Source organism: Mus caroli, unplaced genomic scaffold (assembly GCF_978045245.1).
Source record: "Mus caroli unplaced genomic scaffold, Mus_caroli_1 scaffold_2, whole genome shotgun sequence".
Lineage (NCBI taxonomy): Eukaryota > Metazoa > Chordata > Mammalia > Rodentia > Muridae > Mus > Mus caroli.
Genome location: NW_028227257.1, coordinates 7,029,970 through 7,049,322, shown reverse-complemented (window position 1 = coordinate 7,049,322; position 19,353 = coordinate 7,029,970). Strand labels below are relative to the sequence as shown.

Sequence of the window (19,353 nt, the reverse complement as noted above, 5' to 3'; positions counted from 1 at the left end):
CATTTATCTTGCAAGCATAAGGGCTTGGGTTTGTATCCCCTGTGCTCACATCTTTTTTAAAAGTGGAGCTGGCGAGTTGGCTAAGAGCATTGTGCTGGTCTTTGTGAGGTCCCAAGTTCCCAGCATCCACATGACTGCTCACAACCATCTGTAACTCCAGTCCAGGGGATCTGATGCTCTCTGCTAGCTTCCATCATTAACACACACACACACACACACACACACACACACACACACACACAGAAAGAGAGTGAGAAGGTGGGAGGGAGGGAGAAAGAGCACAGCATAAGCTATGTGGTGGTTTGGATATGTCATTTAACTTCCCCATGCCTGCATTTTTACTACAGATGTTCTGGACTATTTTGTAAGATAATTTGTGTAACACATAGAGGATTAGGGGGAATCGTCCGACTTTGATGCATTTCAACGATATCATGAGTGGTGTGTAGAAGTTTGTTAGATGCAAAAGAAAAGGTTCAAGGCCCAGTAGAAGGATTGGGACAAGTAGAGGCAACACGGGGTAGGGGGTACGGGGTACGGGGGGGGCGGTTCTGAACTGAGAGGAAGAAAAGCAACTTGGGAAAGTGGGTGGGTGGGTGGGATTAGTTCCTTTGCTGTGACAAAATGTCATGACCAAGGTAACCTATAAAATCCAGCAGTCCATTGGGGTGGTGGCTCCAGAGGGTTTGACCCCGGGATGGCATAACGAAGCCATGGCAGCAGGAACAGTTGAAAGCTTACATCTTAAGCCATAAGCAGGGGGGCGGAGAGCGCACAGGGGATGGTGGAAGAAAGCTTCCCCTGTGACCCATTTCCTCCAACAAGGCCAAGTCTACTCCTCCCAGACGGTCTGGCCAACTGGGAACCAAACATTCGGATATAGGAGTTCCTGGGGGTTATTCTCGTTCAAACCACCATGAGTGTGCAGACAGAGATGGGCGGCTGTGGAAGTGCAGAGAAAGGAGGTTTGACAGAGGGCGAAGCCAGACTGGGAGAGCCCTTGAGTGACAAGAGCAATGGGGGTGGGGAGGGCACACTGAAGAAACCTGAGCTAAACAGTGCACTCGGATGTCAAGGGTCTGTCGGATTCTCGTTTGATTGTTACTAACCTGGGACAACTTTGTGTGTGTGTGTGTTTTTCCTCCAGGGATGGGGTGTTACATTGGCACCAACAATGGCCTTCAGACAAGGTAGTGGCTATAAACCGTTATCTAGCCCTCAGAAGTCAGAACGGATTCATGACACTCCAGTGTTGCTGGAAAAGGCCGACGTCAGAAATGTGTCTATGACCGGCTTCACCAAAGACTCAGGTTCCAGAGCCACTCCAGGCTCCTCTGCTGTCCACACTGGAACTGTGGCCCTCTCCCCACAGCTGGGGAACACTGTGCAGAGAAAAAACAGCCTCCCAGAAGAACCTACCTATGCCTTCCCGACGTCCAGGGACCCACTGCCCTCTGATGCAGGTGGTAGCTACAAGGTCCCTTCCAGGTTTCTCATTCCCAGAGTGGAGCAACAGAACACCATGCCTAACATTTACGACACCCCTAAAGCCATGCAGGATGTGTCTCTGGCTGGAAAGGAGCTGGAGAGAGGCAAAGAGGCTCCAGAAAACTCCCCCTGGATCTCCAGACAGACAAATTTCCTGTCTCCTGACTCGGACCGATTATCTGTTGCCAGCTCAGACAGCAGGGCTAGTGTGGTGTCTTCCTGCTCCTCCATATCCATGGACTCCTCCTCTGGCTCCTCCTCAGAGGACTCCATCAAGGAGCTATGGATGGACGTGGACTTTGCAAAGGAGGCAGCAGTGTCTCTGCAACACAAAGTGGCCAGCTCGGCAGCGGGCCTGCTGCTCTTTGTAAGCAGGACTTGGAGGTTCAAAGACTCCTTGGAAACCAACATCCACAGAATCCGCAGGGCCGCTGACCACGTAGAGGAATCTGTAAGAGAATTTTTGGATTTTGCCCAAGGAGTTGGTGGGACCGCTTGCAATCTCACAGACAGCTACCTTCAGGCTAGAATTAGAGATCAGCTCCAGACAATCTCTAGCTCCTACCAGACACTGCTGGATGCCAAGGGAAGCTTGGACCGCTGCAATTGGTCCCTGGAAGTTCTTGTAACAGACAAAGCCCAAAACAGCCTGGATGACCTGGAGAGGTTTGTCGCCGCTGCACGAATAGTTCCAGAAGACATCAAGAGGTTTACCTCCATCGTCATCGCCAATGGGAAGCTCCTTTTTAAACAGAACTGTGAGAAAGGAGAGATGGACTTGAAGTGTGAGAGATGCATCCGGCCTCCCCAAAGAGAAACTGAGTCCTACCAAGAGAGCAGCCCCTTCGACAGACAACCGACAACTGAACACTCCTTTGAACTAGCAAAGAAAAACAGAGTGAATGTCTGTTGGCAGGTAAGTCAGGGTGACAAACAGCACACAGGGGACTTCATCTGTTAACTGAACTGGTCATCACTGAGGGAGATGCTAGCATTGTGTGCCTGTAGAAATGTGCACTTGCACATTCATGGGGAAGCCAGAGGATAAGCCTGGGTATTGTTCCTCAGTGTCTCTCGCTGGCCTGGAAGTGGCTGAGTAGGTTAGGCTGGCTGGACGGCAGTGCCTAGGGATCTGCCTCCCTCTGCGTCCCAGAACTGGAGAGACAGGCTTGTGCCGCCACACCCAACCTTTTTCCATGGGTGCCAGTGGTTGAGCCCAGATCCTTGTACTTGCAAAACACTTTACTGATTGAACTATCTCCTGGCTCTTTTTGAGTGTGTGGTGTACAGTGTCTGTCTCTGCCTTTCTCCATCTCCTTTATGATTTTTTGGGCTTTGTTTGTTTGGGAGACAGGGTCTCACTATGTGGCCCTGTCCTGGAACTCACAGAGATACACCTGTTTCCACCTCTGCCACCTCTGCCTCCTCTGAATCCCCCGCCCCCCCCCTCCTGCCTCCTGAAGCCTGCCTGGGTTTAGATGCATGTGTCCCCATGACAGTCACCACTCTTTTTACCCTTTATTTTGAGACAGGATCTCCCTAAGTTGCCCAGGCAAGCTTTGAACTTGGGTTCTTCCTGCCTTAGCCTCCTGTCCTAGTTAGGGTTTCTGTTGCTATGACGAAGCACCATGACCAAAAGCAAATTTCAGAGGAACGGGTTTATTCGGCTTACACTTCTTCATCATAGTCTATCACTGAAGGCAGCCAGGACAGGAACTCAAACAGGGCAGGAACCTGGAGGCAGGAGCTGATGCAGAGGCCATAAAGGAGTGCTACTAGCTGGCTTGCCCTGCATGGCTTGCTCAGCCTGCTGTCTTATAGAACCTAGTACCCAGAGGCGAGGCACCCACACACACTGGGCAGGGCCCTCCCACATCAATCACTAATTTAAAAACACCCTACAGGCTTGCCTACATCCTGACCTTATGAGGGCACTTTCTCAATTGGGGCTCCCTCCTCTCCAATGACTCTAGCTCATGTCAAGTTGACATAAAACCAGCCAGCACCCCTCCCAGGATGCTGGAGTCACAGGCCTGTGTTGCTGACCGCCAGATCTCTCCATGTTCCAGCTTGGAGTCGTAGTTTCTCAGAGTCAGAGGAGAACATGTATTCTTCTCTGGGCCAGACTGACCAGCCTGCAGCTCCAGGCACCCCGAGAAACATTGCTCTGGCTGGCTGCCTTTGGACTCTACAAGGAGACGCCTGAGTTCAGGCATCCTTAGACTGCTGAGGCCCAGCAAGTGACCATCCCAGCTCCTTCCAAGGTCCCTGCTGCTAGACAAACATCACCACACTCTAGAAAGTTGATGGTTGTTCATTTCTGTCCTGTCGGGCTATCCTGGCAGGCAGGACGCAGCCCTTGGCCACCAAAGCCAATAAATGAATCAGTAGGCAGAATCATGAACAAAATCTCACATTTAGGAGTAAACTTTTAAAGTGGGGCATGGTGGTCATGCCTGTAACCTCTGTACTCAGGAAGCTAAGGAAGGGGGTGGGGAGTTTCAGGCCAATCTAGGCTACACAGCAAGATCTTGAGGGGGCTTGGGGGGGGGCACAAAAATCACCAACCATAAAAGCAAAACAAAAAAAGTGAACTTGAGCAGCCATCGTAATTTGAAAGCTATTCAAATTAGTGATTGGAAGATTTGATTTTTTTTCAGAAGTCACCTAACCTACAAGAGAAAGGAAAGCCCACCATTGAAGGAAAGTCAAACGGAAACCCAGATTTCCATGGCATGGTAAGTCGGAGTGCTCCCCAGTGCTCTGATGAGTGTGATTCTGCCCTAGAGAGCTCTCCTTGGCTATGAAAATTCAGTGTAATAGCCTACTCCATGTTCAAGGCCTCCATCTGTCTTTTGCTTTCTTTAGTAGTGGAAGGAAACCTGGACACCCAGGGTAGAGCATCAGCTCCGGAGTATCAGGGGAAAAAATTTAGGTATTGTTTGGGGTTATCATGAGTAGCACCAACATGGCATTTAATGACACTGTCACATGTCCTGTGATAATTGTCTCTTCCCCTCTTTCCTTTCTTTGTATTTGGAATTGGATCTAAGGCTCTGTGCAAGACAGGCAAAGACCACTGAGCTACACCCTCACCTGGCGTCCCTTTCATGTCTCTGAGGATGAGCACAGTAAAGCACTTTGGCTCAGGGGTTAGGTATCTTCATGGTATCTGTGACACTTGATCCACGTCTTTTAAACCAAAGATGTTATCACTGTTTGTCTTTACTGGCTGTCTTCTGTTTGTGGCAGGAGGCAATTTTCCGTTTACCAACTTTAAATGTTTCCACTAAATTAAATAACGTGCCAACATTGAGTCCAGGGCTAGGGACATGGCTCCGTAGTAAGAGTGCTTGCTATGCATGCATGCGGACCTGAGTTCAAATCCCCAGCACCCATGTAAAAAAGCCAGGCATGGCTGGCCCCCATGTGCCTGTAACCCCAGCACTGGTGGGTGAGAGAGAGAGATTCTGGGAGCTCACTGGCCAACAAGCCAAGCCAAAACGGGGCCCTTCCAGTTCTCTGAGAGACCTTTCTCAAGGCAGTAAGACAGGGAAAGACTGGGGAAGAAACCTGACACCGTGTTTTGGCTTCTGAATGTATGTGCACAGCAATATCTGTACACCTACATACATGAACTATACATTACACACACACACACATACAAGCATAAACAGTGAGTCTATCTAAGACCCAAGTAAGAACCCAGACAACACTGAGAGGGTAAAGATGAAGGTTACAGAGCTGCCTAGCAACCAGGGTCCTGGAGAGAGCAAGACAGGATACAGATGTCCATTGACTTGGACAAGGTTATCTGCCTTCTCAGCAACAATTCTGGGCAAGAGCCCAAGTCTCTCAGCGCTCTGCTCTCTAAGCCCTTATCACTCAGCTTTGCTCCTCCTGCTGACAGCCACACTGTTTTGTCCCACATGAGGAATGCCGTGGCTTTCTTCAAGTCAGTTTCTGATCTCTTGGGTCTGGACAGAGGTGGAGAATCTGCATCCCCAGCAAGCCCAAGTCGATGGTGATGGGGCTGATCCAGGGCCCACATCTGCACAGTGCTATTTCATACTAACAAGGCTTCCCCACTGGCCCATGTGTGGGATGCACCATTTGGCTTCCCAGGGGCCCTCCCTGCCTGCTAACTGACTAAGGCTCACAGCAGCCCCTCATTAAGAGATGGTAGCTTCAGCCCTGATCCCTGACCCAGGTACATTTTTCATTTTCAAGCCAAGATGCTCATGATGCAATGTCTGTCTGTCTGTCTGTCTGTCTGTCTGACTGGTTCTACTCTTTGCCTGAAAACCGGGGCTCATCATATAGGTCAGGCCAGCCTTGAATGGGCACTCTTCCTTCTACCTCCAAAGAGTGGATTAAACATCTAGTTCCTCACCCCTAGCCTAGAACGCTTGAAAGTCAAAAATGTATCGTTATAGATGTGTTAGAATGTGATTCTTATGTCTTACAGAGCTGGATGAGTAAAATCGTACACACAACTGTGTTGCAATCTAAACACAAGAATACATACAGTTGCATATGGAACAGTACTTGGGAAACACTGAAATTTGAGCCTCATGTCTTCAATCCCAGCACGTGGGAGGAAGAGGCAGGCAAATCTCTGTGAGTTCCAGGACAGCCAGGGCTACACAGAGAAATCCTGTCTCACAAAACAAAACAAAACACAAGCAAACACTGACATTCAATTCAAGTGTCACAGCCAGCTCTGCAGTTCCTTAACAAATCTGCTCTTTCTTTTCTTTCTTTCTTTCTTTCTTTCTTTCTTTCTTTCTTTCTTTCTTTCTTTCTTTCTTTCTTTCTCTCTTTCTCTCTTTCTCTCTTTCTCTCTTTCTCTCTCTCTCTTTTTTTTTTTTTTTTCGAGACAGGGTTTCTCTGTATAGCCCTGGCTGCCCTGGAACTCACTCTGTAGACCAGGCTGGCCTCGAACTCAGAAATCTGCCTGCCTCTGCCTCCCGAGTGCTGGGATTAAAGATGTGCGCCACCACCGCTTGGCTTCTGCTTTTTCTTATAAGGGTTCTTGCAAATTGAACCAAGACAGGAATGGAAAGACAACCAACACCCCGCTGGTGGTTCTAGTCCTTACATGTTTTCTCCTTCCTCTTCCCTAGAGTCCTACCCCTCTTAGCTCTCCATCTCCCAGTGGGCAGAACACAGAGAGGAAGATCCACCTGTCTAAGCATAGCAGACTCTATTTCGGAGCACTCTTCAAAGCCATCAGTGTCTTTGCAAGCAGCCTCAGCCATGGCCAGCCCCCCGAGGTCTTCATCACTCAGAGCAAGCTCGTCATCACAGTTGGACAGAAGCTGGTGGACACGCTGTGCAGTGAGACCCAGGAGAAAGATGAACGCAATGAGATCCTCTGTGGCAGCAGTCACCTGTGCGGACTGCTCAAGGACCTGGCGCTGGCCACCAAAAGTGCAGTGATCCAGTACCCGAGCCCCAGTGCCCTGAGCCTCCTCCAGTCAGAGGTGGAGAGGCTAGAGCACCACTCTCGGAAATTCAGAGACACGTTGGAATGAAGCCTGCGGAGGTCCGCTCCCAGCCAGTTTCATACCCACCACTCTGTTCCGTGGAAAAGCCAATCAGAATGGCTGAAACAGTCGCGGGTGTCAGAGCTGGTGTTAGTAAGTGGCTAAGCCTCCGAAGGCCACGACTGACCACAAGGTCATGAAAGAGAGGCAGGCAACAAGTCAGGATCTTGAGATGCTGAACTCCCTGAGCTGAGGTGTTCAGCATCAACAGGGGCAGTGGCATTGTAGGAGCCACGTTTCGTGTCAGTCAAATGAGTGTGTGGCTTACAGTCACTCTACATTTGTTAGGCAGCACCTAACGTCAAGGTCAAGGGGCTGAAGAGACAGAAGCGTGTCACAGGCTCTGACCTCACAGAGGCACCATCTAATTGGGAAGACAGACAGAGAGACAGAGAACTATCCGTAGTCTGTTGGCTGCTAGTGAGAAAAGAAACTGGGGAAGAGCAAGAATGAAGGAGAAAAAAAAAACTACCCCCCCCCCGAAAGGACTGATTCTTGCTGTACTCATTAGGAAAGTGCAGGGATTGGGGTCACACACCTTTAAGTTTAGCACTCAGGAGGCAGAAGCGGAAAGACAGACAGACCTTCATGAGACCAGACTAGTCCACAGTAAGCTCCAAGCCAAAGACTATATAGTAAGAAACTATTTTTTTAAAGCCTCCTGAAGAGTAATGAGTTTGCCTTTTTTCAATCAGTTGTTTTAGATGAATACTGTGATGTTGTGTACAAACTGTGTATGCACAAACACGTGTGTGCGTGCATGCGTGTGCATGTGTTGCTAGAAATTTAATCTAGGGTTTCACAAATGCTAAGCATGTACTCTGCCACGAAGATTGATCCCTAGTCCCCCAAATGTATGCTGTTACTTCACCCCAAAGGTGACAAATATGTGCTCTGTAGGAGGTGATGGTTTTGTGCTCTGTTGAGTCCCCTACTAACTTATTTTGTGTTACAAATCCTGTATTGATCTGTTCCCCTGATCAGTTAGATTAGGTTTATATTTCACTAGTCTCAAATCTGTTATATTATTTATCTATAATCTTGGGTTTAAACATACTTGCAAGGTCCTGAGAGATGGCTCAGGAGGTAGAGGCACCTGACCCCAGTCCTGATTTCCTGAGTTCTATCCCAGGGACCCACGTGGTGGAAGGAGAGAAACGACTCCTGATAACTGTCTTCAGACATCCATGCACAAAATAAAACGAAACTGTAATTAAAAACTTAAAACATATGAGCAAGGTGGCAGCAATCCTTTCTCTGAAAGGGCCTCTGAGCCGTGTCACCTGAGTGCTGGTACCAAAGTGAAGTGTTTGTTAAAGACACCTCCACTTTGAATGCATCTGCAAGTTTGTATGTGTCTATCTGGACTGGAAAGCAAAACCATCATTGGTATGTTCCCGGAGTGGGTCAGGAAGATGTGGCATGCAGGTGACACCCACAGTTGGTCACAGCTGTGGAAGTGTTACCGAGCTCCTCATGCAAACCACTTCCTTTCTCTCTCCCCAAAGCTCTGCCTTTCACCTCTCGTTACTATGGTTACCTTAGGCTTCCCGCCACGGGAGGGCCCTGTCCCTCCTGAGCACAGGATACTTTGACTGAAGAAGAAAGCATTCCCAGGTTGTGTCTCCTGCAGAGGTGCCAAATCCAAATCCTGTCTTATCTGCATGTAGTGGGCACATGAAAATACTGGCTGGAGGGACTAGAACATATGTGAAAATACTGGCTGTAAGGACTGAAGAGATGGCTCCGTGGTTAAGAGCTTGTTACTCTCACAGAAGACCTCAGCCATTTGCAACTCTACTGGCTCCTTAGACAGCAAGCATGAGAGTGACACAATACATACATAAATGCATATGCACATACAAACATACATCCACACATATTCATACATGCAAACCCTCATACACTTTGAATAAACATAAATCCTTTTTAAAAATGTTGATGGAGGGGTCAGAGAGCACTTTCTGCTCTTCCAGAGGACCTAAGCTCAGATCTTAGCACCTTCATTAGGCAGCTCACAACTGCTTGCAACTACAGCTCCAGAAGACCCAATGTCTTCTAGGCTCTGAGGGCACCTGTGCACATATGATGCATACACACACACAACGTATTATGTATATAGATAAATAGATGGGGAGGAGAGAGAAAGAGTATGTGTGTGTGTTAGTCAGGGTTTGTATTCCTGCACAAAGAAGTATGTGTGTGTGTTAGGATTTGTATTCCTGCACAAACATCATGACCAAGAAGCAAGTTGGGGAGGAAAGGGTTTATTCAGCTTACACTTCCATACTGATGTTCATAACCAAAGGAAGTCAGGACTGGAACTCAAGGAAGTCAGGAGGCAGGAGCTGATGCAGAGGCCATGGAGGGATGTTACTTACTGGCTTGCTTCCCTTGGCTTGCTCAGCTTGCTTTCTTATAACCCAGAACTACCAGCCCAGGGATGGCACCACCCACAATGGCTGGGCCCTTTCCCCTTGATCACTAACTGAGAAAATGCCTTACAGCTGGATCTCATGGAGGCATTTCCTAAAGAGAGGCTCCTTTCTCAGTGATAATTCCAGCTTGTATCAAAACCAGCATATATATGTAGTTATTTTAAAGAAAGAGTTCCTCTGTGTAGCTCTGGCTGTCCTGGAACTCACTCTGTAGAACAGGCTCGCTCAGACTCACAGACTCACCTGCCTCTGCCACCTGAGCACTGGGATCAAACGTGTGGACCACCACTAAGGCCTAACCACATGTACATAAATAAATAATAAAAAATCTTAATGTTGAGTGTAGAGCTAGGTATAGTGGTATACATCTGTAATTCCAATACTTGGAAGGTAAGCAGGAAGATCAGAAGTTCAAAGCCAGCCTGGACTACATGGGACCCCCTCTCAGGAGAACAAAACAGAGGTGACAGAGGGGAGTGAATGGCAGTAGGGAGAAGGGGTGGAAAAGGGAGCAGTTGGGGACTCTGTCTCAAGCAAACAAACAAGAAGCCATCGCCCCTAGCAGCTGCCATCTCAAGACCCTAAAATGAGGACCCCTGTGAGGCTTAGATTCAGCCCCCTGTGGGGCTGGGGTGGATGGAGGTGGGTTGTCACATTCTGAACGGCAGGATCTCACCTGTTAGGATCCTGCTGGGACAGAAGCTGTGCCCACTCCATCTTAGCAATGCAGCAAAACGCTGGGCTCTTGAGACAACCTGGAGCCAACTGGCCATAGGGCCTCCAGTGGTGTCAAGGGACAGTTTCCAGGTCCACACTCAGGAGTCAACTCCTGTGGGGGCAAAGTGGCCTTGGATTATGACCAGCGGAGAGGGATTTCCTTTTGCTTAGACTACCTTAGATCAGGTGCCTGCCCCGACAGTGTGAATAACCTTTTCACAGACACACACTCAAATTAATACTACTCATTCACCCACACAAACTCACTCACAAATACATCTCCCCTACATGCCCTGCTATTCTCTCACATTCACACATTTCCTCCACTGCTTTATGTGTGTGTGGGCACGCGCGCACACACACACACACACACACACACACACACACACGCACACCAAAACATACTCAAATTCCAATAACCCTAACTGCTGGCCCTGTGTGGCAGTGTGATGCACCCAAGGATGATTCCTCCTGTCAGTTCTGGATGCAGAAATAAAGATTGGAGGTTCTGGGAGAAGAGACTATGTGGGTGGGTCTTAAGTAACCCTGTGACATAATTAGTCACAAGGGGAATTACAGTCACACTCAGACCTATGCCTCATTTCTTTTTGTTTTTTTTTTTTGTTTTTTTTTTGTTTTTGAGACAGGGTTTCTCTATGTAGCATTGACTGTCTTGGAACTCACTCTGTAGAGAGGGCTGGCCTTGAACTCAGAGATTCCTCCTGCCTCTGTCTCCCAAGTGCTGGGATTAAAGGTGTGTGACACCATCCAGGGGAAAGCAGATGGTTACACTGAATCACACTGTATGCGTAGTTTAGATGCAGAGAGCCATGCTTAGCCATTCTGAGAATGGTGAAAAGCCCTCCCAAGTCCAAGTTTCCATGTGCTGATCTAGAGCCAACCTTGGAGCTGGCTCTCCTAAGCCTGGCAACCAGGCACACTGCATAGACATACGTCTGCCCAGAAACAAGGATTGGCAGCATCAAAAGAAACTGGCACTCACTTCTACATTACTGATTGATCCATGTCATTTCAGCTGGATGTAGGGGTGAGCTCACACATAGGCTGGATACAACAGGTTTGTATCAGAGCCAAGAAGCTCTGAAGTTAGGAACGCCTTGCCTTTTACAATAGACCCTGAGCATAGCTGGTAGAGCTGTGTCTCTAATACACCATTATTTATCTGATTTTCAGCAGCTGGCGACTGGGAAGCAGAGGCAGGAGAATTGCTACAAGTTGAGGTATCTCTATTTCTATCTGTCTGCTGGGTGGTGGTGGTGACAGTGCACACCTTTAATCCCAGAGCTCTGGAGGCAGAGGCAGGTGTAGCTTTGTGAGTTTTAAGTCAGCCTGATCTAAAGAGCAAGTTCCAAGGCAGCCAGGGCTACACAAAGAAACCCTGCTTTGAATCCTCCCAAAAAGATTACACCTACATCTAGTTATATAGATATAGGCACATCTATCTGTAAATATATCTGTGGATTTGAGGTCAGCCTGGTATACATAGCAAGTTACAGGCCACCCAGGGCTATACAGTGATCCCCTGTCCAAAAAAAAAAAAAAAAAAAAAAAAAAACAATAGATGTCTATTGGTTGATAGATGGATGAATTTTTTTCTTTAGCAAAAATAAAATCTGTTCTGCAATCTCGAGGACGAAACTATCTTTTAAGGTTGTCAGCCGCAGCATCCTTGAGAAGATAATTCAGAACAAAATGCTACATGGTCTGCTCAGATATGCAGAAATGGAAGATACACATTGCAAGGTTGGAGAGGCAGCTAGGAGCAGGGATGGGATGTAGCTGGAAGCAGAGAATACCACAGGGAACCAAAGGGTCACTCAATGATAACAGTATCTATTTGCACTGGTTCTTTGGCTCTGCGCTGTTCTAATGCCTCATCAACTTGAGCCCCACCTTCCCCCAGTGACAGACAGCCTAGGAACCTGTGACCTGGGGCTGCTTTTCATAGTTTTACATTTCTTGAGTTCTGTTCAATCCAAGAACTGTCATCAAGAGACCCGGGTAAGTTGCTAGTGTGTGCTTAGCATGCACGAAGAAAGCCCAGCACCTCACAGATGGGGAGGGGGAGGATCGTCAGGTTTTCGAGGTCATTTTGAGGCCAGCCTGCACTATGTAAGACCTTACAACGCAAGCAAAGAAAGCCCTTGTTGACAAAGAGCATGAGAAACACTGCTCTTGGCTGCAGATGCTTCCTTCCCTTTTTGCAAAGATGGCAGTGAGCCCACCCAGACTCATTGCAGAAGATGATCTGAGGCTTTAGAATCAAATGTATTCTCTCAGCTTTTGGAGGCTTCTTGTTGAATATGTTTTTTTTTTCTAATAACCAACATTCTGTACCATTTCCTCCACTAGAAGAAAGAGGAAACGGTGGGTGGTGTTGACAGCAACCTGGCCTCGCTTATGTTCACTCCACAGAGAGGATGGAAGTGGTGATGACCCACTGAGCAGCTTCCAGTGTGACAAGCACTGGGTGTCATGTATCCGTTTTGCTGCAAATACATTTTTTTAAGAGAGGGTCTTGCTGTGTAGCCCAGGCTAGCTCCAAAAGCACCATCTTCCCATGTGCTAGGATTATAGGCACGTACCGCTCCCCAACAAATAATATTTATAATATTATTTGTTGGCCAGAGGGTGAGACAAGTCAGTGGATAAAGGTGCTTGCTGATCCACAGGATCCAAATAGTGGAAAGATAGAATCATCTCCTGTAAATTGCTCTCCAACCACCACACCTGAGCTGTAGTCTACGTACGTACATACATACTGGCAAACCATTCAAACACATAAAATGAAAATAAATTTAAAGACTTTTGAAGATTCTAATACATAGTTTTTGAGGCAGGAGAGATAGAAAGGAAAATTCTAAGGGACATAGGAAGCAAGGAAACTCTCACCTAGGTTAGTTTGAATTTTTCACAGAGAGAAGTGTATCATAATTGACCAAATCATTTTTGTTTGCAGATATATTTCTGTGGGTTCAAGGCCAGCCAGGGATACACAGTAAGCCCCTGTCTCAAGAAGAGTAGAAGGAGACAGAGGAGGGGAGGAAAGAGTAGAAGGAGGAAGAAGAGGAGGAAAAAGGAGGAAGGAGGAGGAGGAGAAGGAAAAGGGGGCCTAGAAACTGTATTCCTTTTTAAAAGAGATTCATTAAATAACTACATTAAGCCAGGCATGGTGGTACATCCCTTAAACCCCAGGACTCAAGAGGTAGAGGCAGCCATATTTCCAAGAGTTCTAGGGCCAGCCTGGTCTACATAGTGAGTTCCAGGTCAGACAAGGCTACATAGTAAGAGCATGTCTCAAACAAAAACACCAGGGCTGTTAAAACAATGTAAGAGCTGAGGCTCTGCCTCACTGGATATAGTGTCTGCCTATTACACACAAAGCCTTGGGGAGGGGCATAACTGGGTGTGGTGGTGCACACCTGTGATCCCAGCATTGAAGAGACAGAAGCAGGAGGATCAGAAGTTCAAGATCATCCTTGGCTACACAGGCAGTTCCACCTTTCAGCAAACCACCACCACTGCCAGACTATGTTTCCCTAAGGACAGAATACCTGTGAGCCTTTGGGGTTCTCTGAACCTGCACACTCCTCTCACCCCTAAACCGGGGCAACACAACCATGGCAGGAAACTAAGAGAGCCAGTTCCTAATTTTGTACTTAATTTTTGTTTGTTTGTTTTGAGACAGGGTTTCGCTGTATAGCCCTGGCTGTCCTGGAACTCACTCTGTAGACCAGGCTGGCCTCAGACTCAGAAATCCGCCTGCCTCTGCCTCCCAGGGGCTGGGATTAAAGGTGTGCGCCACTACCACCTGGCTTTAACCTTTGCTTGATCTCTGCATTTTGTGGCAAGTTGCATCCTTTGAGCTGTGAAATTTCAGAAGCCACAAAATCAGATGCAGAACTACTGTTAAGACACCTAAGTGTGACTCTCTCCCTTGAAAGAGCCATCGACAAGTTGAGGGTGTTTAGTGTCACAAAGCTAAAGGCACAGTAAAGTCACTTTTCTTAGGCCTGCAACCATCTAGGATCCCAGGAGCACTGGAGTCCCAGAGGACACAGCACTCCACTAAGTGAGGGTGAAAATGCAGAAAAGATGGTCATCTGAGACTTTAAGCAGTGTGGGCTTCAGAATGGCCACCTTGCAGGACTGGTGTAGACACAGAAATGAAGGAGGCCATACTTATCCCAGGACTGCTCACTTTATGCATACCATTTGCCTCTGTTGTTCCTCTGGGCCTACAGCTCATGTTAGTACCCCAAAGGCAGACTAGGGGGTCACTGAACCCCTTATTTGTTCTCTTCCCAATATGATCACCCTCCCCTTTCTCTGCCTGCACTAATCTCTGTAGCTGGCACAATGGGATGAATGGCTACGCTAAGCTTGTTGGAGACACTGTAGCCCTAGCTTCTGCCCAAAATACATCTGGATACAGTGTGGAGAGGGCTCAGTGGCTAAGAATGCTTGCTGTTCTTTGAGCAAGCACAGGATGGATTCCCAGAACCCCAGCAGCTCACAACCATATAGAACTCCAGTCCCAGGTAGATAGAACACCCTCTTCAGGCCTCGAGAGGCATCTGCAGTCAGGTAGTGCACACAAGCAGGCCCACCCACCACGTCTTTTTTTTTTTTTTTTGGGGGGGGGTGATTTTTCTTTTTTAATTTTATGTATTTGAGTACACTGTAGCTGTCTTCAAACACACCAGAAGAGGGCATCAGATATCATTATAGATGGTTGTGAGCCACCATGTGGTTGCTGGGAATGGAACTCAGAACCTCTGGAAGAGCAGTCAGTGCTCTTAACCACTGAGCCATCCCTCTAGCACCCACCACGCCTTTTCTTTTCTAAGTCTGGATTTAAAATACATGAGTGGTAGCTGAGAAGACAGGTTCCGTCCATCTCCTTCTTAGACTTACAGCACAGCTGGTCTGCAAAAAATGCCAGAGACGTAGACGTCGGGCCAACCCCGACACATGTTCTCCGGCCCTCCCTCAGGCCCAAGCTTACGGAACCACAGGGGAAAAAACAGGGACCGCCCACGACCGGAAGTGGACGCACTCCAAGGACGCTCTGGCATTTTTTGCGACGTCGCCCTGAAACCACGCCCAACAAGGTTTTCAAGGCAATTGGTGTGGACCAAGGCCTCGCGCGGCGACCCCGCCCCTTTTGCCGCGCGCTGTTTGTGTGCGTCATCAAGAAGCGCCGGAAGTAGGTAGAGTTTCGCCAGAGACCCCGGAAGCGACGGCTTTTCGTCTTTGCTAAGGCTTCTGGTTTTTGCTACGGTTTCTGACTTCGGCTTTGGGATGGGTTGCGACGGAGGCACCATTCCCAAGAGGCACGAGCTGGTGAAGGGGCCGAAGAAGGTCGAGAAGGTCAGTGGGGGCTGCGGGCCTCGGGATGAACGGTGGTCACCGGCGCTTGTGGACGCTTTACTGTTTGCAGGCACTGAACAGTACGGTTAGACTGGGATCCTCCCCACAAACGCTGTGTTGATTTGTAAACATTAACGTTGAACCGGACGGAGACTGGAGAGCTAGTTAGTGGCCTAGCCAGGACTGGGACGTATTTGTAGCTAGCGACGATCACGGTGATAGATGCTATTTATGGACTTTGTGTGTTTTTGTGAAAGGCTCTCACTATGTGGCCCTGGCTGGCTGGAACTCCCACCTCTGCCTGCTGAGCACTGGGATTAAAGGTGTTGGCCACCAACCCTTGGTATTTGAATAATACTTTCTTTTTTTTTTTTTAATGTTTTGTGTGTGGGTGTGTGTGTGTGTGTGTGTGGTATCCAAGGAGGCCAGAAGAAAGCATCGGACCCCCGGGAGCTAGAGCTATAGGTTTTTGTGAACCATTAATCTTGGCTCTTAGAACCAAACTCGGATCCTTTGGAAGAGCAGTACACAGGCTTAACCGCGGAGCCATCTCTCCAGCCTGAACTTTGTGTATTAAAGTCTCCCCAAACCATTCCGCTTTGTGAAGTCACACCCTTATTAAACTATATCAGCACTTAGCACTCTGCATTGATGGTTGATCCCAGCTGATGATCACGTGACTCCGCCTGGTGAACTCTGTGCACTGTTTTTCTTCCAGAACTAGCACAGTTTCTGCCACAATGAATATTTTTGAATAAATGCGTGGACATTCTGTAAATCTTACAAGACATTGAGCAAAGTGTGTAGTTAATGGTAGGGAAGTTGAATACCGGAAAGTCAGTTAACACCACTGAAGTGGCCTAGAGTCGTGAACCACTGTCCCCATCCATTTATGTGCATTTCAAAGCTAGTGTTGATGGTGACTGTTTAATAATAGAAGGCACAGAATGCCCCCGATACAGTTCCCAGCACTGGGAGGACCATGTTTCCTGATCCAACATTCAGAGAACTTTGGGATGGAAGGTGAATCCCATCCAGTGTTGTACTGCATAACTTCCTGCCACATCCCTAATAAACTCCATTGGGTCCTGTGTGAACAAACCTCTGCCTGTCTCTCTGCCCTCATCTTCTGTCCCTTCTTTAGCTCTTTCACTCTGTTCTAGACACCATAGACCTTGCCCCAGCGTCCTGAACATTCCTCATAGTGACATCATGACTTGGGGGAGGGGGCCACTTCAAGCAAGGTCTTGCTGTGAGGTAGCCCAGGCTTGCCCCAGCCCCCAGAGTGCTGGTTACAGTGTGTGCTGCTTGGCTCTTTCCCCTCATTTCTCCACCCAGCCATCACCACAGTCAGCTTCAGTCACTCTCTAGGCCCGCCCCCTCTGCTGCTTTCCTTTTTTTTTTTTTTCTATGATCCCTGCCTCTGTGGTTATCTACTATGTATCTCTCTCCCATGTGCTCTGGGATCCTTGCATGTCTTAGCTCTGCAGTCTGTAAGATGTTTCTGCACATTATAGACATCCACTGAGCATATGTTGAAAGTCTGAGAACAGAGTGCCCTCAGACCAGGCCAACATGTCACATTCAAGTGTGCATAAAGTATTCATCTTACTGTTGTTGTCTTGTGCCCTGGGCTGACATGGAGTAATGGAAGAGTTGGCAAAAAAACAGACAACCACCCCCAAACAAATAAAAACAAACAACAAACAAAAACCCCTGATCTTAGAAAGGTAACGAAAAGAAAGAATGATCAGGAAAAGTAGTTTTTGTTAACCCATTTGTCCAAGTACTTATAAAATGCTTGTTGTATATACAATTCTGGGCCCTAATGGCAAATTATCCTTTCTAGAGCTTCCATTTGAAATGCCTGTTATGAAGTAATCATATAGATATGGGGTAGGGATCTGCCCCTGTCTTGGCAACACAGCCCCTAAGTCCCATGGAAATAACACTTGTCCTAAGTGAGATGTACAGTGACTTTTTTTTTTTTTTTTTTAAATACAGTGTCACTATGTAGTCCTGGCTGGTCTGGAACTCTCTGTACATCAGGCTAGGCTCCAACCAATGGAGATCCATCTGCCTTTGCCTCAAATGCTGGGATTAGAGGCGTGCACAACTACATCCAGCTCATGGGGACTAGATAAGCTCCTGGTTGGGGACCAGTCACCAGAAAGACAAAATCATGATCAGAAGTTGACACTTGTTTTTCTATTTCTGCTCTTTCTTTCTCTCTTTCTTTCTTTCTTCATTTATTTATATATACATGAGTTTATGTGCACCGTGTGTATGCAGGAACCTGAATATATATAGAGTGCCCTGAAACTGGAATTGTGAGCTACCTAATATTGTGAGCTTCCTAGCATGATTATTGGTAGCCCAAACTGGATCCTCTTCTAGAACAGTGTGTGCTCTCAAACACTGAGCCGTTTCTCCAGCCCTGAAGTTTGGCACATTTAGACCCCCTCCATATTGCAGGAAGATGTTGTATCGGGTGTTGCTAGGGAGAAGTTATGTTATGTAAGATGTTAATTTACTATACAAGTATAGACATTAATGTTGGTACTAGAATTGAGATAGATCAGGTAGAGGACCTCTTGGTGTGTGCAGAGTTCACTCCCCGCCCTCCCTCCATTCTGTTTTCATAAAGCTTGCACACACGGTTTAAAGACGGATATGAACTTGCCTTGTGTGTGTTGGGTGTTGGTGGGTCTTTATTCAACATAATACTAATTTAAACCCTTTTAAAATGTATGTTATGTGCTGCGAATGTGAGGGTCGGAGGCTTTTGTAGGCTGGTTCTTTCCACTGTGGTTTCCAACGGTCAGATTGAACTTGGCTTGTTTTGTTTTGTCTTGGTTTGGTTTGGTTTTTCACTTCTGAGCCATCTCACCTGCTCTAATTTCTTAAAACTTTTTAAAGTCCCAAGTTCATATGCCACTATTCTATTTACTTATTATCAACTTACTTATTACGCTGGAGATTGAGCCTCATGTATGCTAGGCTGATGTCCTGCCCTGGAGCCACGTTCTCCACATCCCGGCCATTGACATGGTTGCTTTTATAATTTTTAAAATACATTAATTTATTTAGTTGGGAGGGTGTGTGGCAGACATGTGGAGGTCAGAGGATAGTTTGCAAGAAGTCAGTTCTCTCCTTCACCTTTTACCTAGGGACAAGCCCAGATCTTTTGTTGTTGTTGTTGTTCTTATTGTTTGGATTTTTTCGAGACAGGGTTTCTCTGTGTAGCCCTGGCTGTCCTGGAACTCACTTTGTAGACCAGGCTGGCCTCAAACTCAGAAATCTGCTTGCATCTGCCTCCCGAGTGCTGGGATTAAAGGTGTGAGCCACCAGGTCATTCAACCAGTGCCTGCTGGGTGATCACGGGTTCCATTGTTTTAGAAGCAGCATCTTGTTGGGTTACCTAGGCTGGCCTCAGACTTTATCCTTCTGCCCCAGACTCTCAAATACTGTGATTATGGTCACTACTGCTCCTGGATGTGGGTCATTATTCTGATTTTAAAATTAAACACCACAGTATGTGTATTAGTTACGTTTCTGCTGCCATGATAAAGCACCATGACCAAAGCAGCTTATGGAAAAGTTTATTTTGCCTTAGGCCTCTGGAGGGAGTGTCCATGGCTTAGGCCTCTGGAGGGAGGGAATGTCCATGGCTTAGGCCTCTGGAGGGAGTGTCCATGGCTTAGGCCTCTGGAGGGAGTGTCCATGGCTTAGGCCTCTGGAGGGAATGTCCATGGCTTAGGCCTCTG

General features: G+C 47.5%; 2 protein-coding genes and 1 long non-coding RNA gene across 3 annotated transcripts in view; 2 read left to right on the top strand and 1 right to left on the bottom strand.

Moving 5' to 3' along the window:
• Positions 1 to 8,234, top strand: part of Cass4 (Cas scaffold protein family member 4) — a 39,986-nt gene extending 31,752 nt beyond the window's left edge. The window contains exons 5-7 of the mRNA XM_029469096.2: positions 1,148 to 2,404; positions 4,149 to 4,226; positions 6,615 to 8,234. Coding sequence (XP_029324956.1) covers positions 1,148 to 2,404; positions 4,149 to 4,226; positions 6,615 to 7,025 — 1,746 coding nt within the window. The 3' untranslated portion in view covers positions 7,026 to 8,234. The remainder of the gene's footprint in view (positions 1 to 1,147; positions 2,405 to 4,148; positions 4,227 to 6,614) is intronic.
• LOC115029237 (uncharacterized) lies at positions 2,115 to 15,241 on the bottom strand. Its single transcript, XR_003834807.2, has 3 exons — positions 15,131 to 15,241; positions 10,152 to 10,304; positions 2,115 to 2,244 (listed from the first exon to the last, which is right to left on the bottom strand). It is a non-coding gene; the product is annotated as an uncharacterized LOC115029237 (long non-coding RNA).
• A 174-nt stretch (positions 15,242 to 15,415) lies between these two features.
• The window catches only part of Rtf2 (replication termination factor 2), a 29,940-nt gene continuing 26,002 nt past the window's right edge, over positions 15,416 to 19,353 (top strand). The window contains exon 1 of the mRNA XM_021155940.2: positions 15,416 to 15,586. Coding sequence (XP_021011599.1) covers positions 15,518 to 15,586 — 69 coding nt within the window. The 5' untranslated portion in view covers positions 15,416 to 15,517. The remainder of the gene's footprint in view (positions 15,587 to 19,353) is intronic.